This window comes from Cebus imitator, unplaced genomic scaffold (genome assembly GCF_001604975.1).
Source record: "Cebus imitator isolate Cc_AM_T3 unplaced genomic scaffold, Cebus_imitator-1.0 Scaffold29, whole genome shotgun sequence".
Taxonomy (NCBI): domain Eukaryota; kingdom Metazoa; phylum Chordata; class Mammalia; order Primates; family Cebidae; genus Cebus; species Cebus imitator.
Genome location: NW_016107344.1, coordinates 9,133,995 through 9,159,245, shown reverse-complemented (window position 1 = coordinate 9,159,245; position 25,251 = coordinate 9,133,995). Strand labels below are relative to the sequence as shown.

Sequence of the window (25,251 nt, the reverse complement as noted above, 5' to 3'; positions counted from 1 at the left end):
AGTTTGACAAAGCCAATCATAGCAACTGTTACTAATTCATTTTTTCTGTTTTGATTATCTTTAAAACTTTTGCTTAATACAGCTTGTGATCTTGCTTGCTGAAATATGTTGAATCAAAAAGAGAACAGAAAGCCTGTAATAGTTTTAGGTTTTTTAATGGTCTAGAAAGTGATGTGGAAAAATACATAGTGGCTGCTGTTATATTTAAGTAAAATTGTGATATACCGTGAATCCATCCCTGGGCCCCCAAAAAGGCTCATTTGCAAACCATTATCTTTAAATTAGTTAAGTAGGAGATTTCGTTTATTAAAGTAAAACAATAATTAAATACACGTTTTAGACACATTCTGTTCATATGAAAAACTTGCCAAACTCTAGTTTGAATAGATGCTAAAATTGAGCTTTTTGACGGGTTTTAGCAAATGTATTGCTCTTGATTTATACATTTGTGAAAACATTTTTATTGAATCCAAATTAGAACATGATATAATGTCTCAGTCACAGCTTCTGAAATGGGTGGCAACTACTAATCTTACAATTTCAATCTGTTCAAAAGCAGTTTTCTGTGAAATGCTACAGACAGGAGTGAGAGAGGAACTGGATGCCAGTGAACCTGCTCTACCTCCAAATGTAGCTTCTGGAGATATGGAAGGGAATGTATCTAAACAGCGCCTTTTCCCTCATTAATATCATAGGAGGGACATTGACATGGTTTGACAGGCACTAAAGTTTGTTGTAGTATGGAAGATAAATAGGAAGATCCCTGCTTCTGAGAGCCATCTACTGGCTAAGCAAAAGCCTACAAAGTAATGCAGATATCTGGCTTGTTCTTGTGAATAGAATCTCTTTTACTGAGATGTATGTAAATCCTGGTTAACTGAAAGTCGAATCCACTGTTGCTCTGCTTATGGTCTTTTTTTTTTTTTTTAATTTTTATTTTTTTATTTTATTTTATTTTATTTTATTTTATTTTTGGGGGGCACTGAGTTTCGCTCTTGTTACCCAGGCTGGAGTGCAATGGCGCGATCTTGGCTCACCGCAACCTCCGCCTCCTGGGTTCAGGCAATTCTCCTGCCTCAGCCTCCTGAGTAGCTGGGATTACAGGCACGCACCACCATGCCCAGCTAATTTTTTGTATTTTTAGTAGAGACGGGGTTTCACCGTGTTGACCAGGATGATCTCGATCTCTTGACCTCGTGATACACCCGCCTCGGCCTCCCAAAGTGCTGGGATTACAGGCTTGAGCCACCGCGCCCGGCCCTGCTTATGGTCTTGATCATTCACTCCCAGGGTGGTGTTTGATTCACTAACAAGGAAGTCGTTCTCCCTACAAGTATTCTGTGGTAGAAGTTGATTCAGAATTCTGTAGGTGATGTTCAGTGTCTTATTTTAAATAATATTAAACTTTAGATACAGTACAAAATATACTTTGTAAACTGAATGCTCCCACTTCCCTGAGGGTAACTCTGTCATGCAACCAGCTCAATTCTTTTTGGTACAATTTTAAATAAAGTGGGATGACAGGGAAGGGACTAATTTTGTGGCCTTAATGGTCAAGTAAGACATTATCATATACCACTGCCAAACTCAGCCTTTAAAAAATATTTCCCTTGGAAATATGTAGTTTATAACAACTTTAAGAAAATATGTACTGTCTCGCCATAGTGGCTTATCTCTATAATCCCAACACTCTGGGAGGCTGAGGTGGGAGGATCACTTGAGGCCAGAAGTTCAAGACAGTCCAGGGCAACACAGCAAGACCCTGTTTCTACCAAAAAAAAAAAAAAAAAAAAATTAACTAGGCATGGTGGCATGCAGCTGTAGTCCTAGCTTCCCAAGAGACTGAGGCAGAAGGATTGTTTGAGCCCAGGAGTTTGAGGCTCCAGTGAGCTATGATCATACCATTGCACTGCAGCTTGGACAACAGAATGAGTCCTTGTCTCTTTTTAAAAAAAGATAAAAGAGAAGAAAATATTTTCTTTGGTAGATTAATAGTAAGTGTACTGAATGCCCACCTGACAGTACTTATAAAACAGTTTACCTTTTTAAAGTTTTTCAGAGAAAAGCATATGTCTTTATCATAGTAGGCTATATTCAAGAACACTTATATATGCTGTGGTTTTATACAATTGGGTTAAAAGGGAAATTTAAATGCTACAGATATTTTGTTGCTTTTTCCCATTTTATCATACGTTGGTTTGTAACCATCATGTGATGGTCTTCATCTGTGTCTTCATCTGAATAAGCACAACATTGGAATTAAGATCTAGTTCTGGAATCAACCACTCGGGTCTGAGTTTTGGTATACCTATAGACTTTGTCTTGGCCTTGGCCTTAACCTCTCTGTGCCTCAGTTTCCTCATCTGTGAAAGAGGGATACAGTGTACAGGGATAGTAGTGTCAACCTCAGAGGGTTGCTCTGAAGCTTAAGGCATTTAGGTCAGTGCCTGACACAAGCATTCTGTAAATATCACTATTATCCTCAGCTGTGCCCCTTGGCATTCTGTTGAGATTGCATGTGTGAATTTACTAAATCTCCCTCAATTCCAGTGTTTCCTGCTCTGGTTTTTAAATCTGGGATGTGTATGTCTTTTTCAAGGCTTGAAAGATTGTTGTGGCCTTTTGAATTTTTTTTAAGGCTATAAAAACTCCAGTTTCAGTGAAGGACATCTCATCATGCTAAGGTCACACATGAGGAATGGTCTTTTGTTACCGGCTGATTACAGTTAACCCTAATTTCCTTCGCGGCAGCCATGCGGCGCCTTCTGTTTAAATAGAGCTGTTCTTGGATGTGACTTTTTGAGCCTCTCTGGGTTTAATTCTAATTTAACTTGCCATTCCAAGTGGGACTATTGTGCAAGCAAAGTCATGATTCATTCATTTGTTCTCTCTAGATCTAATTATTACCAACATGACCCCTGTGGGGCCCCCTCGGGTGTTCATTCACTACTCTAAATGGTCTAACCTTCTGGGGAAAGAAGTGGCCTTCAGTTATTATTCTTTGGGGCTGTACAGATGTATTTAGTGTGGAATTTGGGAACACAGTAACAACTGTTTTACTTCAACCATTTTCATCATCCCGAGCTTATTACTAAAGATTATTCGAAGAATGCACTACTGGTGTTTGCAGTAGTTACTTGCAATTCTCATTCTGTAAAATAAGGCCAGTTTTTGAAGCATAGGAGTCAGGTTTCATGCCTGTGAGGATTCTTCAAGTACTTTCTAAACAAAGGGCATGTTGCTCAGAAAGCACAGGTAAGGCAGAGTGAAAACACCCAGTGTCGTGACAGCTGTTCTGTAACCAACACCCCTTCTTATGGGCAGCTCTGAGTGAGATGGGGCAAGATAATATTGCAGTAAGGGTCTTTCCTTCACTTTTCCAACTTACCTAGATGCGTTTTAGGGTCAAAAGAAATACTATTGTTCTTTGGGTCACCAGCATCCTACACATTTATCAGTGGCCTCCCACTGAAAATTTTAATTGTAGGCAATGCTTTAGAATGCCCTGCTCTTGAACTTAGAGGAAATAACAGAGACATTTATATCTATGTGTTTTTAATGATTACCCAGATTCCCTGATAGTCACTAGCCACTTTGTGTAGCACTGAAAATATGAAACTCGGCCAGCCGTGGTGGTTCATGTCTGTAATCCTAGGACTTTGGGAGACTGGGGCAGGATCACTTAAAGCCAGGAGTTCAAGATAAGCCTGGGCAACAAAGTAAAACCTCATCTCTACAAAAAATTAAAAAGTTAGGCAGGCATGGTGGCGTGTACCTGTAATCCTAGCTACTCAGGAGGCTGAGTGGGAGGATCACTGGAGTCCAGGAGTTCAAGGGTACAGTGAGCTATGATCATGCCACCTCAGCCACCAGTCTAGGTGGCAGACTAAGACCCTGTGTCAAAAAAAAAAAGAAACTCAGGGAAATGGGTGTAGGAGTGTGGAATTGAGTGCCCATTGTCTGAAGACTTACAATCAAAGGATCCTAGTAAGAATTAATTACAATTAAGAATAAGTTAATTATAAAATTAAAAATCAGGAATACCAGGCTTAATGCCTTCATTCATTCTATTTAGCAAACATCTTTTCTTTTTTTTTGAATGCCCACAATGTCCTAGGTTCTAGAAATACAAAATTACTTGATAGCAGTACCTCGACTGTCACCTTTCCAACCATGGACTTGGCTCAGACAAACCCCCAGTCCATGGTTGTCTCCACCTACAGTGCTCGCCAACTGTGGATTTATGCTGGGGATCCCAACACAACAGCAGCGCTCTTGGAGCTTGGACTGACCTCTCCTTTTCCTGTGTTCTTCAGGTTCTGCACTTCTGGTTCCCTTTTATCTCAGCTTCACTTAACCTTCCTACCTTTCCACAAAGAGATCAACTCTGCCGTTCTGAAATGCATAGCTTAGCTTAGGATTCTTTGACATCTGAGGATATCTCTGCCTTTTAGAAAAGGGAACCAAGGGGAAAAATCTACCCATTAAATGTCATTTCAAAGCCAGCTTTACTAGGTACAATTATTCATTGCATATATCCTTTTTAAAAATTATCTTTATACAGATACCTTTAGGTATTTGTTCTTCACAGTGTTCTAAAACATTTCACTTCACTTTTTTTTTCTTTGAGACAGGGTCTCTCGCTCTTTTACCCAGATTGGAGTGCAGTGGCGTGATCTTGGCGCACTGCAACCTCTGCCTCCCCAGCTCAAGGAATCCTCTCACCTCAGCCTCCCAGGTAGCTGGGACTACAGGCATGTGCCACCATGCCCAGCTAATTTTTGTATGTTTTTGTAGAAACAAGAGTTTCACCATGTTGCCCTGGCTGGTCTTGAACTCCTGAGCTCAAGGGATCTGCCTACGTCAGCTTCCCAAAATGCTAGGATTACAAGCATGAGCCACCACACCCGGCAAATTCTTGTATGTTTTGGTAGAGACGGGGTTTCACCATGTTGCCCAGGCTGGTCTTGAACTCCTGAGCTAAGCAATCCACCTGCATCAGCTTCCCTAAGTGCTAGAATTACAGGCATGAGCTACCACACCCGGCCAACATTTCATTTTAGAATGAGGAAAACCAGCAATGAGGTCCTGTAGCATTAAGACAATCCACCTGTCTTCATTTTGATGTAAATTCAAAATTGACAGTGAAGCAATTTCATGGCGTTACGTAGCCTTTGCTTTTGTTTCTCTGCCTGCCGTATATTTAAGTGGTTGATGGGCTGTGTTGCAGGATTACTTCATTCGTCCCTAAAGAAACAATCACTATTGGCTGAGTTCTGATTTCAGGCGTTCTTTTTTGGTTGTTTGTCTTTTTTTTTTTTTCTTTAACTTTTCTCCATATATACCAATAGCAAAATAAATAGCTAAAATGAATGAAACTCAGCAAAAACCTGTATGTATGGGTTTATGCATACATTTAGACTTCTACATATTCATGTGTAGAAAGCATTATACAAAACTGTTCTTATTATAGACTTTACGTTATAACTTGCAGGTAAACAAATACTATATCATTTTCTCACTTTTAAAAGATGTTAAATATTGTACAACACTATGAATGACTTCCTTTTCTTCAGGAAAAGAAAGGAAGTACCAAAATCAATATTTATTTCCATGACTACCTATTCCAGAAATGAATTACTGTTGCTCTCTTATCGCCTCACAGTCTTACTTGTTCATGGGAATCAAACCCAGTGATAAAAATGTACCTTGTCCGGAGTGACTACAGCTGTTCTTACATGAGGCAGGCCAGTCACACTGTTTTGACTCCTTTCATGACAGACTTCAATCCCTGTAACTGTGAGTCAATTATGTGAAAAACCACAAATCCACATTGATAAGAAAGCTGAAAAAAAAAAGCGGCTTGGCCATACATAACGTATTTTCTTTCATTCTACTAATGCAGATCTTGCATAAACTGTTAGAGACACAGGTAGATAAATATCATTTATATTTGACCTTACATAACATAAAGCTTTGTTTGCCTGATTTATTAGTAAAAGAGACAAAATACGCTGAAAACTTAAGACACATGTGCAGAAAGAGACTTTCAGAAAAAAATTCACTGGAGCAATTTAAAAGTGCAAATTGAAGTCATCTCTATGTCCATCACTTGAGAAATGGATTTTTAAAACTCTGCAATGAAAATTCACTGGACACCCACCATATTTCATCTAACTCCATAGTCGGCAAGCTACAGCATAGTTTTCTCCAGAGCATGGAGAAAATACAGCCCACTCTTGATTTGTTTGTTTATTTGTCTTGTAGAGATAGGGTCTCTCCTTCTTACCCAGGTTGGTCTCAGATTCTTGGGCCCAAGCAGTTCTCCTGCCTCAGCCTCCCAAAGTGCTGGGATTACAGGCTTGAGCCACTGTGTCTGGCCTGCCCACTGTTTCTGTAAACAGAGTTTTATTGGAACATAACTACATTCATTTGTTTATATATAAACTATAGCTGGCTTTCATGATATAGTTGTAGAATTGATTAGTTACATTATAAGACTGTGTGGCCCTCGGTGTTGAAATAAAATATTTACTATCAAGCCCTTTGCAGAAAAAGTTCACTGACGCCTGATCTAAGTTGAAATGTCATCAATTGTAAAATGCCCATTACTTTATGTACCACTAATAAAAAAATTATGTCAGTAAAATTATAATAAGCCATCAATTGTGAGAAGCTTTCTGATTTTAGAGATGGTTAAAATATTTTTTAAAAGATCTTAAAATTGATAAGTTGTAAGTATATAGTGCTTCAAATAAGTGAATTATGGCATTTATATCAATAAATTTCAAATGTTAACTGTTGAATAAAAAAATGGGAATAAAGCCGGGCGCGGTGGCTCAAGCCTGTAATCCCAGCACTTTGGGAGGCCGAGGCGGGTGGATCACGAGGTCAAGAGATCGAGACCATCCTGGTCAACATGGTGAAACCCCGTCTCTACTAAAAATACAAAAAATTAGCTGGGCATGGTGGTGTGTGCCTGTAATCCCAGCTACTCAGGAGGCTGAGGCAGGAGAATTGCCTGAACCCAGGAGGCGGAGGTTGCGGTGAGCCGAGACCGCGCCATTGCACTCCAGCCTGGGTAACATGAGTGAAAATCCGTCTCAAAAAAAAAAAAAAAAAAATGGGAATAAAACAATTTGCAGAATGATATAAACAGCATGATATTATTCATCTGACTTTAAAAACACACAATCAATGTCTGTAAATGTAGATATATATAGGTAAACAAAATTTAAAATAATTGGAAAGATGTAAAGAAAACTCAGGATAGAGACTTTTTCCTGGAAGGAGGAGAAAGGACCAGGATCATGGTGGAAAACAAGGGGGAATTGATTTTTATCGGTAATTTTCAACTTTTAAAAGAAGTGATTTACTAAAAAAAAAAAACTAATTTTTAAAAGCATCAAAATGTGAACAACCTGAAAGAAAACATGTCAAAATATTAACTGTGGTAAATTTTGTGGAGCAGAAATACAAGTGACTGCTTTTTAAATCGTATCTCGCTGTAATTTTAAAGAACGTCATGGATAGCTAAAAAAGATGAGTCATATTGTTTGTCTGAATCAAAAGAGAATAAGATTTTTTAAAGTACATGTTAATCAATTACCTGACGTTACAGACTAATCCTGTTTTTCTACTGGGGCATTCAGATTAAACAACATGCAAGTCAGGGCCACATTTCATAGTTACAACTTTTTTTAATAATGGTGGTACAGCTAATCTTTAAAGACAGTGCACGTTGTTCCTCACCACAAAGAAACTGCAACTAGAAAAGTTAAATGTCAGGTGCGTTTCACCAAACAGAAATAGCTCGTCATGATTCCTGTTACTGATGTCACTTCTTTCTGCTTGACCTCACTTGTTTTGAAATGTACCTTGTGATTTTACCGGAGTTCATATGTTGTCACATGCAGTGCAGACCCTCTGGTTACTTATTAAATGTGTCACTTTGTCATTTGTGTATAGCAAGGCTTCTTAAGATTTTCTCCATCGGGATATTCAGAAATTCAAAACTGTGAGATGGTAATTTACCCCTACGAGATTGTTTCTTCTGATAATGAGGATATACTCACCGACCACTGCTGTCTTTTACTTTCAGTTGTTGTTATTGTTGTTCTAAACCTGCCTTTCTCTCGCTTGGAGTATTTCACCAGACATAACTCATGCTGCCTGCCTTTCAGGATTCAAAAAGTGAGATCTGCCCAAGAAAGTGGTAGCAGGACCTGTGGTCATGGTGGCCTTGAGTCTGTGAAGCTGTAGTGCCTGAGACAATGCTCCCATGCCACTAGAGCCAAAATGGGGTGCTGTGCATCTCACCATGTAACTCCACTTTTTCTTTTTCCAGTTCAATTTCACCATTTAGTATTGAGAGCACAAGACGCCAGAGACGGTCTGAATCCCCAGACTCCAGAAAACGGCGTATCCACAGATGTGATTTTGAGGGATGCAACAAAGTGTACACAAAAAGTTCTCACCTGAAGGCTCACCGGAGGACACATACAGGTACAGCTGTGCAGGGCTTCTCATCTGTGAGCCAGTGGGAGTCCGTAAAGCGCCGGCCACTTGCCTCGGGAGCCTTTCGTACTCATTCGTCCTGTGTACATCTCAAGTCCAGTTCCCTCCTTCTAGGCAGAATGTCTTCCCTCTCTCTCTCTGTTGAAAAAGCCTTAAGTCTTAGTGAACTTGAGAAACCAATGAAGTATTTGAGCTTTTAAAATGTTGGAAGCACAGTGATCTGGTAGTCTTTCTCATAATCAGTATCACCATGTAATCATTATATAGTCCATCAGTTTTAAAAATGTCCACATGGCGCATCAAAGAAGAAACTGAGCAAAATTATTCTCTCTCTTAAAGTTAGTATTTTATCCATTCCTTTAGATCACGCTTTTTTCTCTCCTCAAAACTGTCTCCCGGGCAGGTGCTGTGGCTCATGCCAGTAATCCCAGCACTTTGGGAGGCTGAGGTAGGCAGGTCATGGGGGCAAGAGATTGAGACCATCCTGCCCAACATGGTGAAACCTCGTCTCTACTAAAAATACAAAGATTAGCTGGGTGTGGTGGTGTGTGCCTGTAGTCCCAGATAGGAGGCTGAGGCAGGAGAATAGCTTGCCTCACCATGTAACAAGGGGCAAGGTTGCAGTGAGCCGATGATCGCACCACTGCACTTCCAGCCTGGTGACAGAACGAGACTCCGTCTCAAAAACAAACAAACACACACAACAACAACAAAAATCTCTCCTAAATAGCAAATAGGTAAACAACTGAAGAATAAAAAATGACACATACACATATACGTAGCATTGTGGGAAGTTTTTACAAACATTCAGGCATAACTCCATTTGATTCACACTGGCTTTTTTTTATCTATCAGGAGAGGAGTTTTAGTATTGACAGTTTACAGAATAGGAAATTGATAATACAACTGATTAACTGCCTTTGCCACCGTTCCCCCATCCGTCTAGGAAATGAACTGGTGACTACGCACTTAGCCCCTGCCCACCCCATCCTCTGCCTTCTGTGTCCCTCAGCTGGCATCCTCTGGCCTCCTGGGCTTTCAGTTCCTCCGGGATGCCCCCAGTGGAAGGCCCTGGCAAGAGACTGAAGATAGGAGGGCCCCACAATTCCACCATCTCTTTTTCAAAGAGTGGTGAGTGGACTGTGTGAAGCCCAAAGAAGCTGACAGAGCAGGGAAACTCATTCACGCATTCCCGGTAAAGCATGCCTCACAGCAGCCAAGTCCCGTCCAGTGTCTGCCACTGACTGGAAACTTCACATGTAACAGTTCCCGTCGCAGACATGTGAAAAGAACTGTACCCTGTAAACTGCCTCCCATCTTAGGTGTCAAAATAATTGAAATTAGCATCCTTTTCCATTTAGCCCATGCTCCCTCCCTGCTTCCTATTCTTTTCCCTTTCCTACTTAATTAGAGGCGGGGTCTCACTCTGTTGGCCAGCCTGGTCTTGAACTCCTGGGCTCAAGTTGACCTTCCACCTTGGCCTTTCAAAGTTCTGGGATTACAGGTGTGAGCCACTGCGCCCAGACTCCTTTTTCTACTTATTCTAGATTCTGCTCTACGATTCTGAGCTTCTCAATGAGAGGTTTTTTTCTGTTTCTTATGCTCTGTTTTTAAGTCCGTTTCTTTATTATTATGGCAAAGAATGAGTGTAAAGACATGGAAATTGAATAATCATATAACATCCTACCAGTAGATAGTACAGATCACAGCAGGAAGTATGATTAGGCCATATTACTCACTTCTTATAGGAGCATTTCTGTTTTTAAAAAATGGCTTTCTGTACTGAATCATCGCATATTTTGAGTTATTCCTATTCTCTTTGAGCTTTCTGGAATACATATTAGCCTCATTTTCACACAGATACCTCTATTCCTCTTACCCAACTGAGGAACAGTGAAGGGGAGGAAAATTTTTAATCAGGTACTATTAAAGGATTTAACTCCATGGCATTATAGGATTTTTTCTTACATATACCATGAGAGCAGAGGAGATACCATGTATGCAGTATCATTCAAAACAATCTAAAGCTTGCATGCTGTGCTAAAGCAGAATTAATTAGCTTGGCTTATTAATACAATGAAATCATAGACTCTGAGGGTCAGAATGGACTTTATATGTTACTGTCTAGTGTTTTCTAAGTAGGGGAGCCCTTTGCATGTCATACCTCACAGAGAGCGAGTCACTGCTATGCAGTTTTCTGCATACTTACATGTATTTTTTAAAATTTGTTCTTAACAACCGGGTGATTGCAGCTGTTATCTCTTTTACACTTCTGGCTGACTGTTGTTCCCACATTAGTAATTTAACCAACTCTCCTTAAATGCTCTGAGTGATCACTACTTCTTCTGCAACACAATCTGAAGGCAGAGTTCTTCTTTTACAAAGTCCAGTAGTCTCTTATGGTGCTGTTTAGATCTGGAACCCTTCTGGTTGAGCAGAAAGGCTCTAATGATAACGCTGTGATTTTCACTCTCTAGCCCCAGTGTTCCTCTCAACACTGTCACGAACCAGCTAGCATCTTAACCCTCCAAATCAGACACCTCTAGCTTTCTCAGCCATGTCTCCAACTGATCATTGTGGCCCTTTAAGTTGTGATACCACAAATTGAGGGAAGACATCCTGTGAATGGACTTCTCTTAATACAGGTGTACCTCAGAGATATTGTGGGTTCAGTTCCAGACCACCTCAATAAAGTAAATATCACAATAAAGCAAGCCACACAATTTTTTTCTTTTCCTATTACATTTAAAAGTTGTGTTTACACTATACTCAACTGTGTAATAGCATTGTCTAAAAAAAGTACATATCTTAATTAAAAAGCACTTTATTGCCAACAAGTACTAACAGTCCATCTGAGCCTTTTGGCTGGTGGAGGGTCTTGCCTCTGTGTTGATGGCTGGTAACTGATCAGGGTGGTAGTTGCTGAAGGTTGGACTGACTGTGGAAATTTCCTAAAATAAGCAACAATGAAATTTGCCACAAGTGGACTCTTCTTTCATAAAAGATTTCCCTGTAGCACGTGATGCTGTTTGATAACATTTTACCCACCCGTAGAACTTCTTTCTAAATTGCAGCCAGTCTTCTGATGCTCTTTATCAACTAAGCTTATATAAACTTCTGAATCTTTCATTGTCATTTCAACAGTGTTGACAGCATCTTCACTGGGAATATATTCCATTTCAAGAATCATTTTTTTTTTTGCTCATCCATAAGAAGTAATTCCTCATTCATTCAAGTTTTATCATGAGCTTGCAGGAATTCAGTCACATCATCAGGCTTCACTTCTAATTCTAATTCTCCTGCTGTTTCCACCACTTCTGCAATTCCTTCCTCCATGGAAGTCTTGAATCCCTCTAAGTCATTGATGAGGACTGAATCAACTACTTCCACATTCCTGTTCGTGTTGATTTTTGACTTATCATGAATCACAAATGTTCATAATGGCATCTAGAATAAATCCTCTCCAGAGGTTTTTTAATTTACTTTGCCCAGATTCACAAGAGGAATCACTAGCTATGAAGCTATAGTCTTATGAAATGTATTTCTTAAATGATAAAACTTAGAAGTCAAAATGACTCCTTGATCTATGGGCTGAAGAATGCGTTTTGTGTTAGCAGGCAGGAAAACAACACCCATCTCCTTATACATCTCATCAGAGCTCTAGGGTGACCAGGTGCATTGTCAATGAGCAGTAATATTTCTCAAAGAATCTTTTTTTCTGAGCAGTAGACCTCAACAGTGGACTCAACATTCAGTAAGCCATGCTGTAAAAATCCAGGCTTTGTTGTTACATTTATGCAGCACAAGCAGATTTAGCATAATTCTTTAAGAGCCCTAGGATTTTCAGAATGGTATATGAGCCTTGGCTTCAATGTAAAGTTACTGGCTCCATTAGCCCCTAACAAGAGTCAGTCTGTCCTTTGAAGCTTTAAAGCTAGGCATTGACTTCTCCTCTCTAGCTTGGAAAGTCGTAGATGACATCTTCTTTCAATAGGAGGCTGTGTTGTCTACATTGAAAATCTGTAGTTTAATATGGCTGCCTTCACCAGTGATCTTAGCCAGATCTTCTGGATCACTTGCTGTAGTTTCTACATCAGCACTTGCTGCTACAACTTGTACTTATATGTTATGGAGACAGCTTCTTTCCTTAAGCCTCATGAACCAACCTTCTCTAAGCTTCTGCAGCTTTCTTACCTCTCTCAGCCTTCATAGAATTGAAGAGTTAGGCCCTTGCTGTGGGTTAGGCTTTAGCTTTAGGGAATACGGTAACTGGCTTGATCTTCCACCCAGACCACTCAAACTTTCTCCAAATCAGCGGTAAGGCTGTTTGGCTTTCTTATCATTTGTATATTAACTGGAATAACATTTTAATTTCCTTCTGGAATTTTTCCTTTGCTTTCACAACTTGGCTAACTGGCTCAAGAGGCCTAGCTTCCAGCCCGTGTCAGTTTTTGACATGCCTGACTCGCTAAGCATAATCATTTATAGCTTTTGATTTGAAGTGAAAGATATATGACTTTTCCTTTCGCTTGAACACTTAGGGGTTATTGCAGGGTTACCAACTGGCCTAATTTCAATGTTGTTGTGTCTCAAGGAATGGGGGGAGCTCAAGAAGAGGGAGCGAGATGGGGTAGCAGCTGGTCAGTAATGCAGTCACAACACACAACATTTATCCATTAAGCTTGCTATCTTGGGTACAGTCCATGGAACCCCAAAACAATTACAGTAGAAACATCAAAAGATCACTGATCACAGATCACCATAAGAAATGTGATAAAAGCTTGAAATATTACGAGAATTACCCAAGTGTGACACAGAGATGCAAAGTGAGCACATGCTATTGGAAAAATGGCACCAATAACTTGCTCGACATCGATTGCCACAAAACTTTAATGTGTTAAACATGCATACACACACAATGTCTTCTAAATCCAATAAAGTGCAGTAAAATAAGATATGCCTGTATATGCAAAAATAATATTAAGTTTTTTAGCAGTTTACTCTATTAGGTTATCTAAATCAACACTGACAACTATGTCTTGTCTATTCCTTGTGCCTATAATAGATTTCTTTTACAAGAAATAATTTTTTTTTCTTTCTTTTAAAAGCCATCAGCTCCAACCACATATATAATATTGCGTTTATAAAAAATTATAGGTAAAGATTTCTTGTACCTATAATTTCTTATAAACGCAATGTTATATGTGTGGCTGGAGCTGATGGCTTTGCTTGGAGTAGTGTGTTTCTGATCACTGAAAGTGAGGCACAGTCTGGAAATACAGGACAGAATCCTTATTCTGAGGGTTGCACATACTTTTTCAAGTCTAAGAAATAATTATTCTATATTCATTTTCTTGATTTGGGCTCTTTTTCTAATAAATTGAAATGGCTTGAAAGTTCTCCCCACCCACTTTGCTTTTATTAATTTTGCTCTCTGTTTCAGCTTCTGCATCTGTGCCAGATAATTGATGAATGATTGAATAGGACGGGTTCAAGGAAAACCCTAAGACATGACCTGAGAGGCCTCCATTCGGTTGCATCTTAATTCTTTAAACAGTATCCAAAATCCATCTTGCTCCCCTATTTCCAGCTCACATTTCTCTGTCTCACAGCTACATCAAAATGTCCTTGTAAAACACCTGCCCAAAACCAAGATATGTCAAATCCATTCATCCACTCAGCAGAGAGATATTTCCTATGTACAGGCATAGCATCCTTGAACTGTTACCAGTCAAATAACATTATTTTAAAAAAGAAAGAGTGAAATTCACTTGATTTTCTGTAACTAGTTCAAAATGAGCCCACACTGACTTCTGATTTATGATCATGTGTAAGATTTTACAACAGTGTCCAAAATGAAATCAAAACTAGTTCTATAGGGAATCAGGTTGGTTTGCACGCTCTTAGTAAATATCTTCTTAGCCTTACCTTTGCTTCAGGCATATTGAGCAAGTTACTTGTGTGTGACCAATAACAATTAATTTGGAGTTTGGGATTGTAACAGTTGACTTACAAGAGCCATGCACGCTATGGGAGGGGAGTAAGTATCAGTGAGAAACTTCCCTTGAGAAAGTTAATTTCACCTTTAATGCTTGATCTTTTTGTACCATATAAGTACCTGATCAGCCGTCTTTTTATTTATGACTTAGACAGTAATTTAAACATTTGTAGGTACTTGAAAGAGGAACATTTTCTAGATATTAGCAAACAATTTAGAAAAAGAAACGCCAAGAGTGCCTTTCTAAATTTAAAAATAAGTATATTTTCATGAATGTACAGTTCAGATAATAACATGAAGATATGACCAGGAATTTTTAAATGAGTTTATTAACACCTGCCTGTGCTTAATCAGGCACATTAAAAAGGAAAAAATATATCTCAGCCATCACATACGCATTATTGTCAGCAGGTTAATTATTTATGTCCATTGTCTAAATTGTGAGTCTCTGTACATGAAGCAGTTTACAGAGTATTTAAATAAATATTTATATTCCTAAATAAATATTAGCACTTAAATGAATATGCATTGCCATTAAAATTAACATGGTCATTTAAATCTGTGCTATACAAAATAATTATGCACTACAGATTCCCTCATGTTAAGAATTCTATTGCTTATTAACGGAGTTGCATTTGAATTTTAGAAGAAACTAATTTTGTGAATTTGGTTTTGCTGTTTAGAATTCTGTATTTTCTAAAAAAATAAATGCTCTGGTAGTGTCTACAATGCAGTACAAGCAAATACCAGTCAGGCCTCAGTGATTCCTACAGCCACTAGATGGTGCCCCAGAACCAGATGTTGGATCTAGTCTAGAAGAGTCTGAAAAGAAGAAACTAAAACTCTGGTGGTATGTATGACATGGCATTAAAATGGAACTGTGATACTGACAGTATCAGTGTTCTGCAGAATGTTAAAATTTAATGATGAAGTTTAAAAACGCAAAATAAAGATAAAATCAGATATTTTTTCAAAGTAATTGGAATTTGTAAAAATAGTCTGTTTCAAATGAATCTGGAAATATTTTCTATCCCCAGTTGACATACTGTTCTCTAATAAATTTGTGAGGGCCAGTAGCTAATCCTGTATAATATTCATTTTAATTCATGTGAAAACCATACACCTCTAACCTTAAAAATTAGTAAACTTAAGGTAGTCACATTTCTTAGGAATTATTAGTATCTGAATTTTGCACACAAAGGAAGTTTAATCATACAGATGCTTAAAAATATTAAGCAATTCTGATGTAATTTCCAAAGTACATTTTTCCCTACCTTTATGAAACCACACATTATTTAATAATTTTTCTCTCTATGAATGAAGCCTCTGTAATTAATATCAAATACTATAACATATTTATTACATTAATTATATTTGATTACATATTTGAAATGCACATACATATATGTACACACGCCCTCCACACAGAGCGATACTAAATGGCTGCAGATTTTGTCCTTTCTCACTTTCTTACTTGCCTCATCATTTCTTGCTGCTGTTCCTGTATTTCTTGCTTCTAATTTGAATCTTCATCTTCATTTACTAGATGAGATTCTGAAGTGATTTGAGGATATTCCGACAAAGAAAATTAGGGGCTTTGGGACAGCCGTACATCCTGGTGGCCTTTTGTTCACAGGTGATTGTGGTTGCTAGATCTTAACTTCAGATGAGTGAATGCTGCTGTTCATGACTTCACATCTGTACTTATTAATTAAATAGCTCATTCCACCTAAAGCTGCATTTCAGACCCCCCCCCATCTAGATTCCTTGTTAGATAAAGCATAGGGCTTAGTGATGCCAAGATAATAAATCATTTAAGAGCACACTGACACTTTTCAAGGAAAACTTCTCTCCTGTAAGTTATAAGTCCTGATCAAAAAGCTCATGAATATGAGCTATACTGGTAACTTTTGAGACATAAGAAAATAAAATAGAAATATCACCAAACTTGAAGTCCAGAGACGAAAGTTTGAATCTGTCTTTGGCCCCTAGCTGGTTGGTGAACTTAAGACAAACTACTTAACTTGTGTGAATCTCAGGTTTTCTTTTTTACCTTTGAACATGAACGTAGCTCTTCGAGTGGTTTACATATTCTCATCATACGTGTAAATCCCTGGAAAGGAGCAAGGTTAGGGCACATGGACACGGGCAGGTATTAGGAATGCAGTGGAGCCGAGATTGAAACTCTGGTTTCTCTCAAGCCTGTGCTTGTCCCTAAACCTGGTCTCAGACTCGTTTGCTGATAACCTACGAGTCCTGTCTTCACTAGAGCCATGCTCCTGTGCATCTCCACCCAGCAGTACCTACCTGTTTAGCATCGGCCCTTCAGTGATGATAAAGTAATGAGAGAGCAAGAGACTTTAATCTGTTTTTAAGGATTTCATTTAACATACAGTGGTGTCTCTTCCCAGTCTACTCAAATTTTGTTAGAAGCCAGTGAGAAGACATGGACCAGAAGCATTAATCATCAAATAAAATTAAATAGTCTGCTCTTGAGTGCTTGTTTGGCACACAGCTCCTTGAACGTAATGGGTGCTATGTACGAATGAAGACGGCAAAAAGTTCTAAATCTGGTGGGAGAGATGGCCTCATTCATACATATCCGGCATGTAAAATAATATGTAATAGGAAAGCAGTGAGTGAGCTCTATGCAGGTTGCTGTGGCAGCACTGAAGGGGTCATTGGTCCTGACTAGTGGGAGGCAGCAAGCATCGCCTGCCTATGTAAACCATCATGTTTCTGTGCCACCTCCAACGAGGAATACAAATAATTTGGATTGGTAACAAAATGCTTTGGAGGTATAGCACTTATTTTCATTAATGGAGAAGGGAGTCATTTTAACCTGTCATGGAGAGTTTTTGTTTCGAAACACATGCTTAAGATTTACAATGCTTGGAATATAGGCAACCATTCTGTACATAGTTGAGCAAATTTTGTTTTAAAAGTTTTATCTTATTTTTATTTACAAAATAAGTTGATCTTTTTTCCTATATTTAGAAAAGACTTCTGAATCTATTATTTTTATTTTTATTATTTTTCTTTTACCCCATTTTAGTCTGACTCTGGAATATTTCTATTTTTATTTTAAAAATAAGTTGATTTTTTTCCCTATATCTAGAAAAGACTTCAAAACCTATCAATTATTACCTTATTTAAGTAAATAAATTACTAAATGAGTTGTGTTTCATAATTCTGTTTATGTTAGCCCATAAATTATCAATGACAGTGCAAAGTTAAAGATGCCATGGGATTTTTATAGTGTCTTCATTACCTCATTCTCCTTCCTTTGCTTTGAGGGGCTTTATTTTATCCATACATCCATCAAAGCTGGGTTATATGAAAGATATGGAATAATAATATCTTCACCCTTTCTACTTCCTCTTGTTCTGCCTAAGAATAACTGGATTTGACTGTTGGTCATCTTATCCTGAATGATAAAATTAACTGCTACTAATATAAAATTTGTGGTTTTAATGGAATTATTAAAGACAATAAGGAACTGTATTTTGGTAGAATATAGATTCATCATTAAAGGATATATAAAAATAGGGTCGGGTGCATTGGCTCACACCTGTAATGTCAGCAATTTGGGAGGCGGAGGTGGGAGGATCACCTGAGGTCAGGAGTTCTAGACCAGCCTGGCGAACATGGCAAAATCCATCTCTACTAAAAATATAAAAATTAGCTGGGCATGGTGGCATGCCCCTGTAGTACCAGCTACTCGGGAGTCTGAGGCAAGAGAATCACTTGAACCTGGGAGGCAGAGGTTGCAGTAAGCTGAGACCATGCCACTGCACACCAACCTGGGTGACAGGGCAAGACTCCATTTCAAAAAAAAAAAAAAAAGTAGAAATAATGGATTCAGAATGCTCAAGATAATTCAAGTAAAAATCTTCATAACTAAGAGTAATAGAATTGTAAAATATGTTTTAAATGTTAATGCTCATTTGAGCAACAAAATGCAAGGTTCAGTCATATTATCATGTTACTAATTTTAGAGGTATAAAACAAAATATTTGCAGACTAGAACTGTAAGTGGCACTAGTATTAAATGATACTTTACAGATGTTTTTCTTTTCAAAAGTATATATTCAAATTCATTAGACAAGAAAATATAGAATATTTTCTAGATTGCAAACAGTATATCCTCTCTTTGTCTCACTAAATAGATTACTCTTATGTTAACCCTACTATGTACTATTTTTTAAAGAAAAGGGTAGTTTCATTCATTTGATCAACAAGTCTCTATTAGCACATAGCACTAATGTATTAGGCTCTGGGGTACAGTAATGAGAAGGCTCAAAGCCATCATTAGTATAGCACTGCTGAGTGGGACAGAGGAAAACCTTCAATCACTGTGGTGTGAAGAGAGTATCTCAGTACTGTGGGGCCCGCACGTGGTAAGATCCGATTATCTTTCAGAAAGTTTTCTTTCTCTATAGCATGGACAATAAATTGGAGTGCATAGGAGGTAAGACAGAGAAACAGTCATTCAAAACTGGTCCTGGTAAAAGGTGGAAAAGGACCTAACGTGAGGTAGACCACCACTGTGGGGATAAACTGGGAGGACTGCTGGATAGATTTTAGAAGACAGAACTGGCAGATGTAATTAATCAGAGTGGGGTAGGCAGGGAATCACAGAGAGGGAAGAGTCCAAGAAATCTCTCCAACTAGAGACATTGATGACTGGGTACCTGAGTAGGTAGAGTTACTATTTTTCCAGAAAGCAAAACAGGAAGAAGAACATATTTAGGTGGTAAGTGCTGAGCAAGTTTTGGTCATATTGAAGATGCTTTCAGTCCACCAGCTGGAAATGTCCTGTATCCCACTCTGGTGCCTAGGAGAGAGACTGAGGTATAGCTGCTTAGGAATCTTTCCCTTATGAGTTGTGGTGGAAGCCATATGAGCCAAGAGGAACATCTGCCAGGTGAGAAGTTAAGTCAAAACCTTGGGAAACATTTATGCGACAGGTAAAGGAAGAGGTCTCTGCAAAAGAAACTGAGGAAGAAGTAGCCAGTCACATAGGAAAATAAAGGACACTACGTAAAAATGAAAACTCAGAACAGCCACATAAAATATCGCCTCTTGACTTTGAAATTTTTACTTACACTAAAGCTCACTTTTATTGTAGGATATTTTGGTTCATTTATATTGGATTTCTGGGTGAGAAGGGCTAGCCTGTGTGTTAACACCATTGTCTGTCCTGTAAGTGGTAATTCAAACTTGCAACCTCCATGCCCAGTTCTGACCAGATACCCTGGTTTCTTACAGCACTAATTTAAAATGTTGACATACAGGATGAGTGGTGATTGAGATACATGCTAACTGGGTCAGGACACTGGGTGAAGTGGGTCTAGGTATTGCAACTACTTCATTAGGAAGTTGTCAAAGTTAAATGAGGTAATATCCATAAAGCTCTTAGAGCAAAGTATGGTACATGGAAAGTACTATATGCTTTATCAAATCTTATTTTTATCAAAGATACTTATTAGAGAATATGCAATATTGTTTAGAGGAGGAAAGAAGGAACCCACTTGGTCTTTTTAATATATAATGAAAAAGATATTCAATTAATTCAGTCCAAGCAATTCAGTAGGATGGAGACTGCCGTATTGATTACTTATTTGATTGAATTGACAGGACCAAATGGATATCATAGAATAGATTGGTGTGCTTGGCCTATAAAGTAGACTTTTACTTTACAATGTTAAGAAAATCAGCATCAGGATTGGCATCCACTTACCCCAAAACCATAATTAATTGCTGAGAAAATAGCAAACAGGACCCATTTTTAGCTTTATATTATTTACATTTCTTTATAAAATCAGAAATACCTTGAATTTTGTAAATATAAAATTAAATAGCCTTTATTGAGTGCGTATCATTTCCCAGGCATGCAATGTGTTCATTTTTGAGTTTCACAACAGTGCTGTAGGAGTAAATGGTATTTCTATTTTATAGATGGGGAAACTGGGAAGCTTTCAGAAAGCTTACCTTTTGGGCCTTGAATTGAGTTCATATAGGTGAATTAAGCCTGTATATGGCTGAGTGCTCTTTCAGATTTCAAAACCTATGGTATTTTATGCTGCCTTAACCTATGAAGAGGTACAGCCACCTAGTCCATCTGTAGACAAGTCAGGGGTCTTATAATCTCAGCTGTTTCCTGGCCTTTGGGTTTCAGTTTCCTCATCTTGAAAGTACCTCATTTCCTTCAGATCTACATTCTGTGAACTTTCATGAACTAATGTAACAGAAACCAGAAGACAAGATAGGAATCTTGATTCTGGTTTTTTTTTTTTTTTTTCCTCATATGCAAATACCATTCCTCAAGGGAAACAGATTGTCACAGCCAATATGTTGAGCCTTGAATGTAATGAAGCTCATTTGTCAGTGTCTGGGACCCCGTAATTTTATAAAAGTTAAACAGGGACACCTTTCAGAAATGCACTTCTGAACCTAGGAAAATGCCTGTGCTTCCTGTTGCAAAAGGTGTTCCTTTTCAGTTGCTTGGGAAAATAATAGAGAAGCTGATGAGAACATGGGTGTTTTGTTTAACACAGGCTTTTTCAAATTGCACATTCCTCTTATGTGTGTTGCTCACACGTCATTTTAATATGAAAGGGCACCTGTCTTTTGTCTCAGTACACATTTACCTTTCAGCATTTCAGATGGCGAAATGGGAGGTACCTGAAAAAGCTATTTTTGTTTGGTGGGTTTGGGAATCTATTCAATACCTGGTGTTTTCTTTAGACTTTATTCTGCCTTTTGCTGGGTAAATGTCATGGAAATGCACTTAGTGACTCTTAATCCTTTTCTTTAACCAAAATTGAAAGAGACAGCCGTTTTCGTAATAAATCAGTTGGTTATTTCAAGAAAAAAAAAACAAAACAAAACCCTGATGTGAGTTTTTATTTTCCCAGAACACTTATTCTATTTAAATAATACTACATTTTTATATGCTGTATATACATACAAAGTTATATTTAACATGAATTCCAAACTGGAGTTAAAAGAGTGTTAGAATGAACAATAACACCCCCCCTTTTTTGGGTATGTTGTCTTTTTTAACCTTTAGAGGACTATTTCACTTTAAAAAATAGATGCTCGTCCTATTAGTGTTGGTTAACAGATTTCTTTTTCAGAAGTTTTTCTGGTTTAGCCCAGGTTTTTTACAGAACTGGAGAAGCACAGATTGTGCTGAAAATGGTCAGATTCTTTTTTTAAATACAAAAGCTGGAAATGGCCTAAGGATTTATCATGGGACATAGAGGCCATCCCTTCAGAATTGAAGACCTAGAAGTTAATAAACTATACACCAAGCACTGGCATGGTATCCCCAGCTAGGCACCCATTACCCAACTAGTGTCCTTTGATTTTTCTCTTTACATCAAAAATTTAATGTCTCAAGTTAACAAAGACAACAACAAAAACTTACTAAGATTTATTGGCAAAGCAACACACAGTACCTTTCTCTGTAAGTTTGCTGTTTCATAGACTTCATATAAGAAAGCAAAATCAAAGATGATCAAGTTAAAGTGAAGTCAAAATTTTAGATTATTCAGAATAATAGTAAACACATTTTTAAAGATTTTTGTCAAGAGGTATTAACTGTGTGCTTGTGAGTTAAACAAAAGGAGCAAAGAGGGTAAGCAGGCTATTTTTATTTTTAGCTTATTTTCAGAGAAAACAGTTTTGAATAACACATTTTCACATTCCTCTTATGTGTGTTGCAGAATTCACATACTTTTCAGAATTCTACTTCCAGTGAATTTAAGGAAACTGCATTATTTCTAAAGAAATTAATAGAAATCAAGTTTCTGATCACCATCGTTCAACCTGATGCAGAGTCACCCATATGCAGTAGCAGCCCAGGCTCTGGGAGGGGTCTGACTCCATTTATTGTCCCAGCCAACTCTTTTCATAGGAACATTTTCATGGAAAATTCACCTACCATTCTGTCCCTGCTGCTGACTTTTTAAAAATTAAATTTAGCTTTCTATTTTCAAGCAAGTTTTTAAAGGAAAGAAGGCAAAAAGGACAATTCTGTTCTTTATTATAGCCTTTCAAGGCTCAGTTAACATGCTACTGGATACCTTACAAACTTACTTATCATTCTAATTAGTTTTTGACTCTCATCATGAAGTTAGTTCCTGCTATCTTAATGTGATTATAAGATTGTATACTTTAAATTGCTTCAAAGCACAAATATAAGATACAGCGTGCCATTAAAACACAATGCAGCAGCTACTAAAATGTTTTGTATCCATTTCTAAAATTTGACTAGTCTTAAGGAGAGCACTTACAGACTTTCTTTCTTTTTTTTTTTTTAAATGAAATACTAGGCACTGGGTGGGTATAATGAAAGCATAGGTCTCCCTTGAGCTCTCTGGCTGGGCACAGTAGACATCTTCTCCTCGCCTACCCCATAGCTCAGCCTCTAATTTTGAGGAGAGATTTGAAGATCTTGTTTTCTTTTTTTTAAGCATGGTGAGAGAGAATGCTTAAACTCCAGTTTTATTAGTGGGACAATGGGATTAAAGAATACTACGCATAAGATTTTTGGCGGATTGTAAAAGTATATGTTTTTATAAGGAACATTTCAAGGAAAATTCATGTTATCACTTAGATGATTCAATTTACTGTTTTCTAATACACTTTATTCTCCCTCCCCCATAGAGAAGGTTTGCATTCCTTATTATATGCCTTTGTTAGTTACTTAGCCCCAAATAGCTTATAAATTTTTATTTTTTGCTTTTATTTATTTATTTTGGAGACACGGTCTTGCTGTATCACCCAAGCTGGAGTACAGTAGCATGATCTCAGCTCACTGCAACCTCCGCCTCCTGGATTCAAGTTCTGGTGCCTCAGCCTCTTAAGTAGCTAGGACTACAGATGCATGCCACCACACCCAGCTGATTTATTTATTTGGTAGAGATAAGGTTTTGCTATATTGCCCAGGCTGGTCTTGAACTCTTGGCCTCAAGTGATTGATCCTCTCACCTCAGCCTCCCAAAATGCTGGGATTACTGGCATGAACCACCACATCTGGCCTAGCTTATAATTTTCATATTGTTTTTATTGGTTTTATTCAAGGAGTAGGGAAGCATCTGCCTCTTATATTTCTCAGGCCTCTTCCCTTGCTTTTCACGATTGTCTAGTACACTTGATCACACTTCACAGGCTACTTTTCAAGTGTGGCACAGTTTCCCCACTCTACATTTGAGAGTCCAGACAAATCCTTGCTCTACCAGGTGCTGTTTTCCCTGCTGCTTCTGCCTTTAAAATATCCATCTTATCAACAGCTCCGGACGTCTTAGCTCCTACTTTCTGATCCTTCTCATATTGTGACCCCACTTCCCAGACTCGGTAGGAGGGTAACTCATCAATGTTCAGAGTGGCTTTTTTAACACAACTGTATTTAAAGGATCTGGAGGTGAGGCGGGGCGCCATCATGGTGGAGAATCCTTACTTTTCGTTATCAGGTAAAGTATAGAAAGTCACTCCTGAACTTCATACCTTGTGACCTTCGCCCTCATAAGTGAGGTTATTGTAATTTTTTAATGAGCAGAAGATTCTGAGGATATTTTTAGGTCTGATTAAGTTGGGTGAGCCTTTCTCAATTTTTTTTTTTTAGTTTAGTTTTTTTTTTTTTTTTTTTTTTTTTTTTTTTTTTTTTTTTTTTTTTTTTTTGAGACGGAATTTTACTCTGTCATTCACACTGGAGTGCAGTGGCGAGATCTCGGCTCACTGCAATCTCTGCCTCCCACATTCAAGCGATTCTCTTGCCTCAGCCTCCTGAGTAGCTGGGACTACAGGTATGTGCCACCATGCCCAGCTAATTTTTTGTATTTCTTAGTAGAGATGGGGTTTCACCATGTTGGCCGAGATGGTCTCGATCTCTTGACCTCGTGATCCACCCGCCTCAGCTTCCCAAAGTGCTGGGATTACAGGCCTGAGCCACCACACCCGGCCTTCATTTTCATTTCTAAAAATTACTTATTTTTTGGCCAGGCGCAGTGGCTCATGCCTGTAATCCCAGCACTTTGGGAGGCTGAGGTAGGCAGATCATGAGGTGAGGAGACTGAGACCATCCTGGCTAACACAGTGAAACCTGTCTCTACTAAAAATACAAAAAATTAGCCAGGGGCATGGTGGCACATGCCTGTAGTCCCAGCTACTCAGGAGACTGAGGGAGGAGAATTGCTTGAAACCAGGAGGTGGAGGTTGCAGTGAGCCAAGATCACACCACTGCACTCCAGCCTGGATGACAGAGCGAGACTCCGTCTCAAAAAAAAAAATTATTTATTTTTATATTTTGGAAGCAGGGTCTTGCTCTGTCACACAGGCTGGAATGCAGGTGCATGATTATAACTCAACTGTAGACTGGAACTCTTGGTCTCAAGCAATCCTTCCACCTCCAGCTTCCCAAATAGCTGGGGCTGCAGGTGTGAACCACTGCCCCTGGCTAAGTTTTCTTATTTTTATTGTTTTAGAGATGGAGGGGGTCTCACTGTTACCCAGGATGGTCTCGAACTCCTGGCCTCAAGTGGGATCCTCCAGCCTCAGCTTCCCAAGTCGCTGGGATTATAGGCCTGAGCCACTGTTCTCAGTGGGTGAGTCTTTTAAGAGGATCCCTCATTTTGTGTTGTCCAGAAATCAATTTGAAGTATTAGAAATACCATGGGTATTTATTACTGAGAGGACTGTTAGGATTTGAATTGAGAATTCCAAGTTGA

At 38.4% G+C, this 25,251-nt stretch overlaps 1 protein-coding gene across 13 annotated transcripts in view; it reads left to right on the top strand.

Moving 5' to 3' along the window:
- KLF12 (Kruppel like factor 12) overlaps positions 1-25,251 on the top strand; it is a 647,154-nt gene that overhangs the window by 609,008 nt on the left and 12,895 nt on the right. For all 13 annotated transcript variants that reach the window (XM_037736798.1, XM_037736799.1, XM_037736796.1 and 10 more), the window contains one exon: positions 8,348-8,505. In XM_037736798.1, coding sequence (XP_037592726.1) covers positions 8,348-8,505 — 158 coding nt within the window. The remainder of the gene's footprint in view (positions 1-8,347; positions 8,506-25,251) is intronic.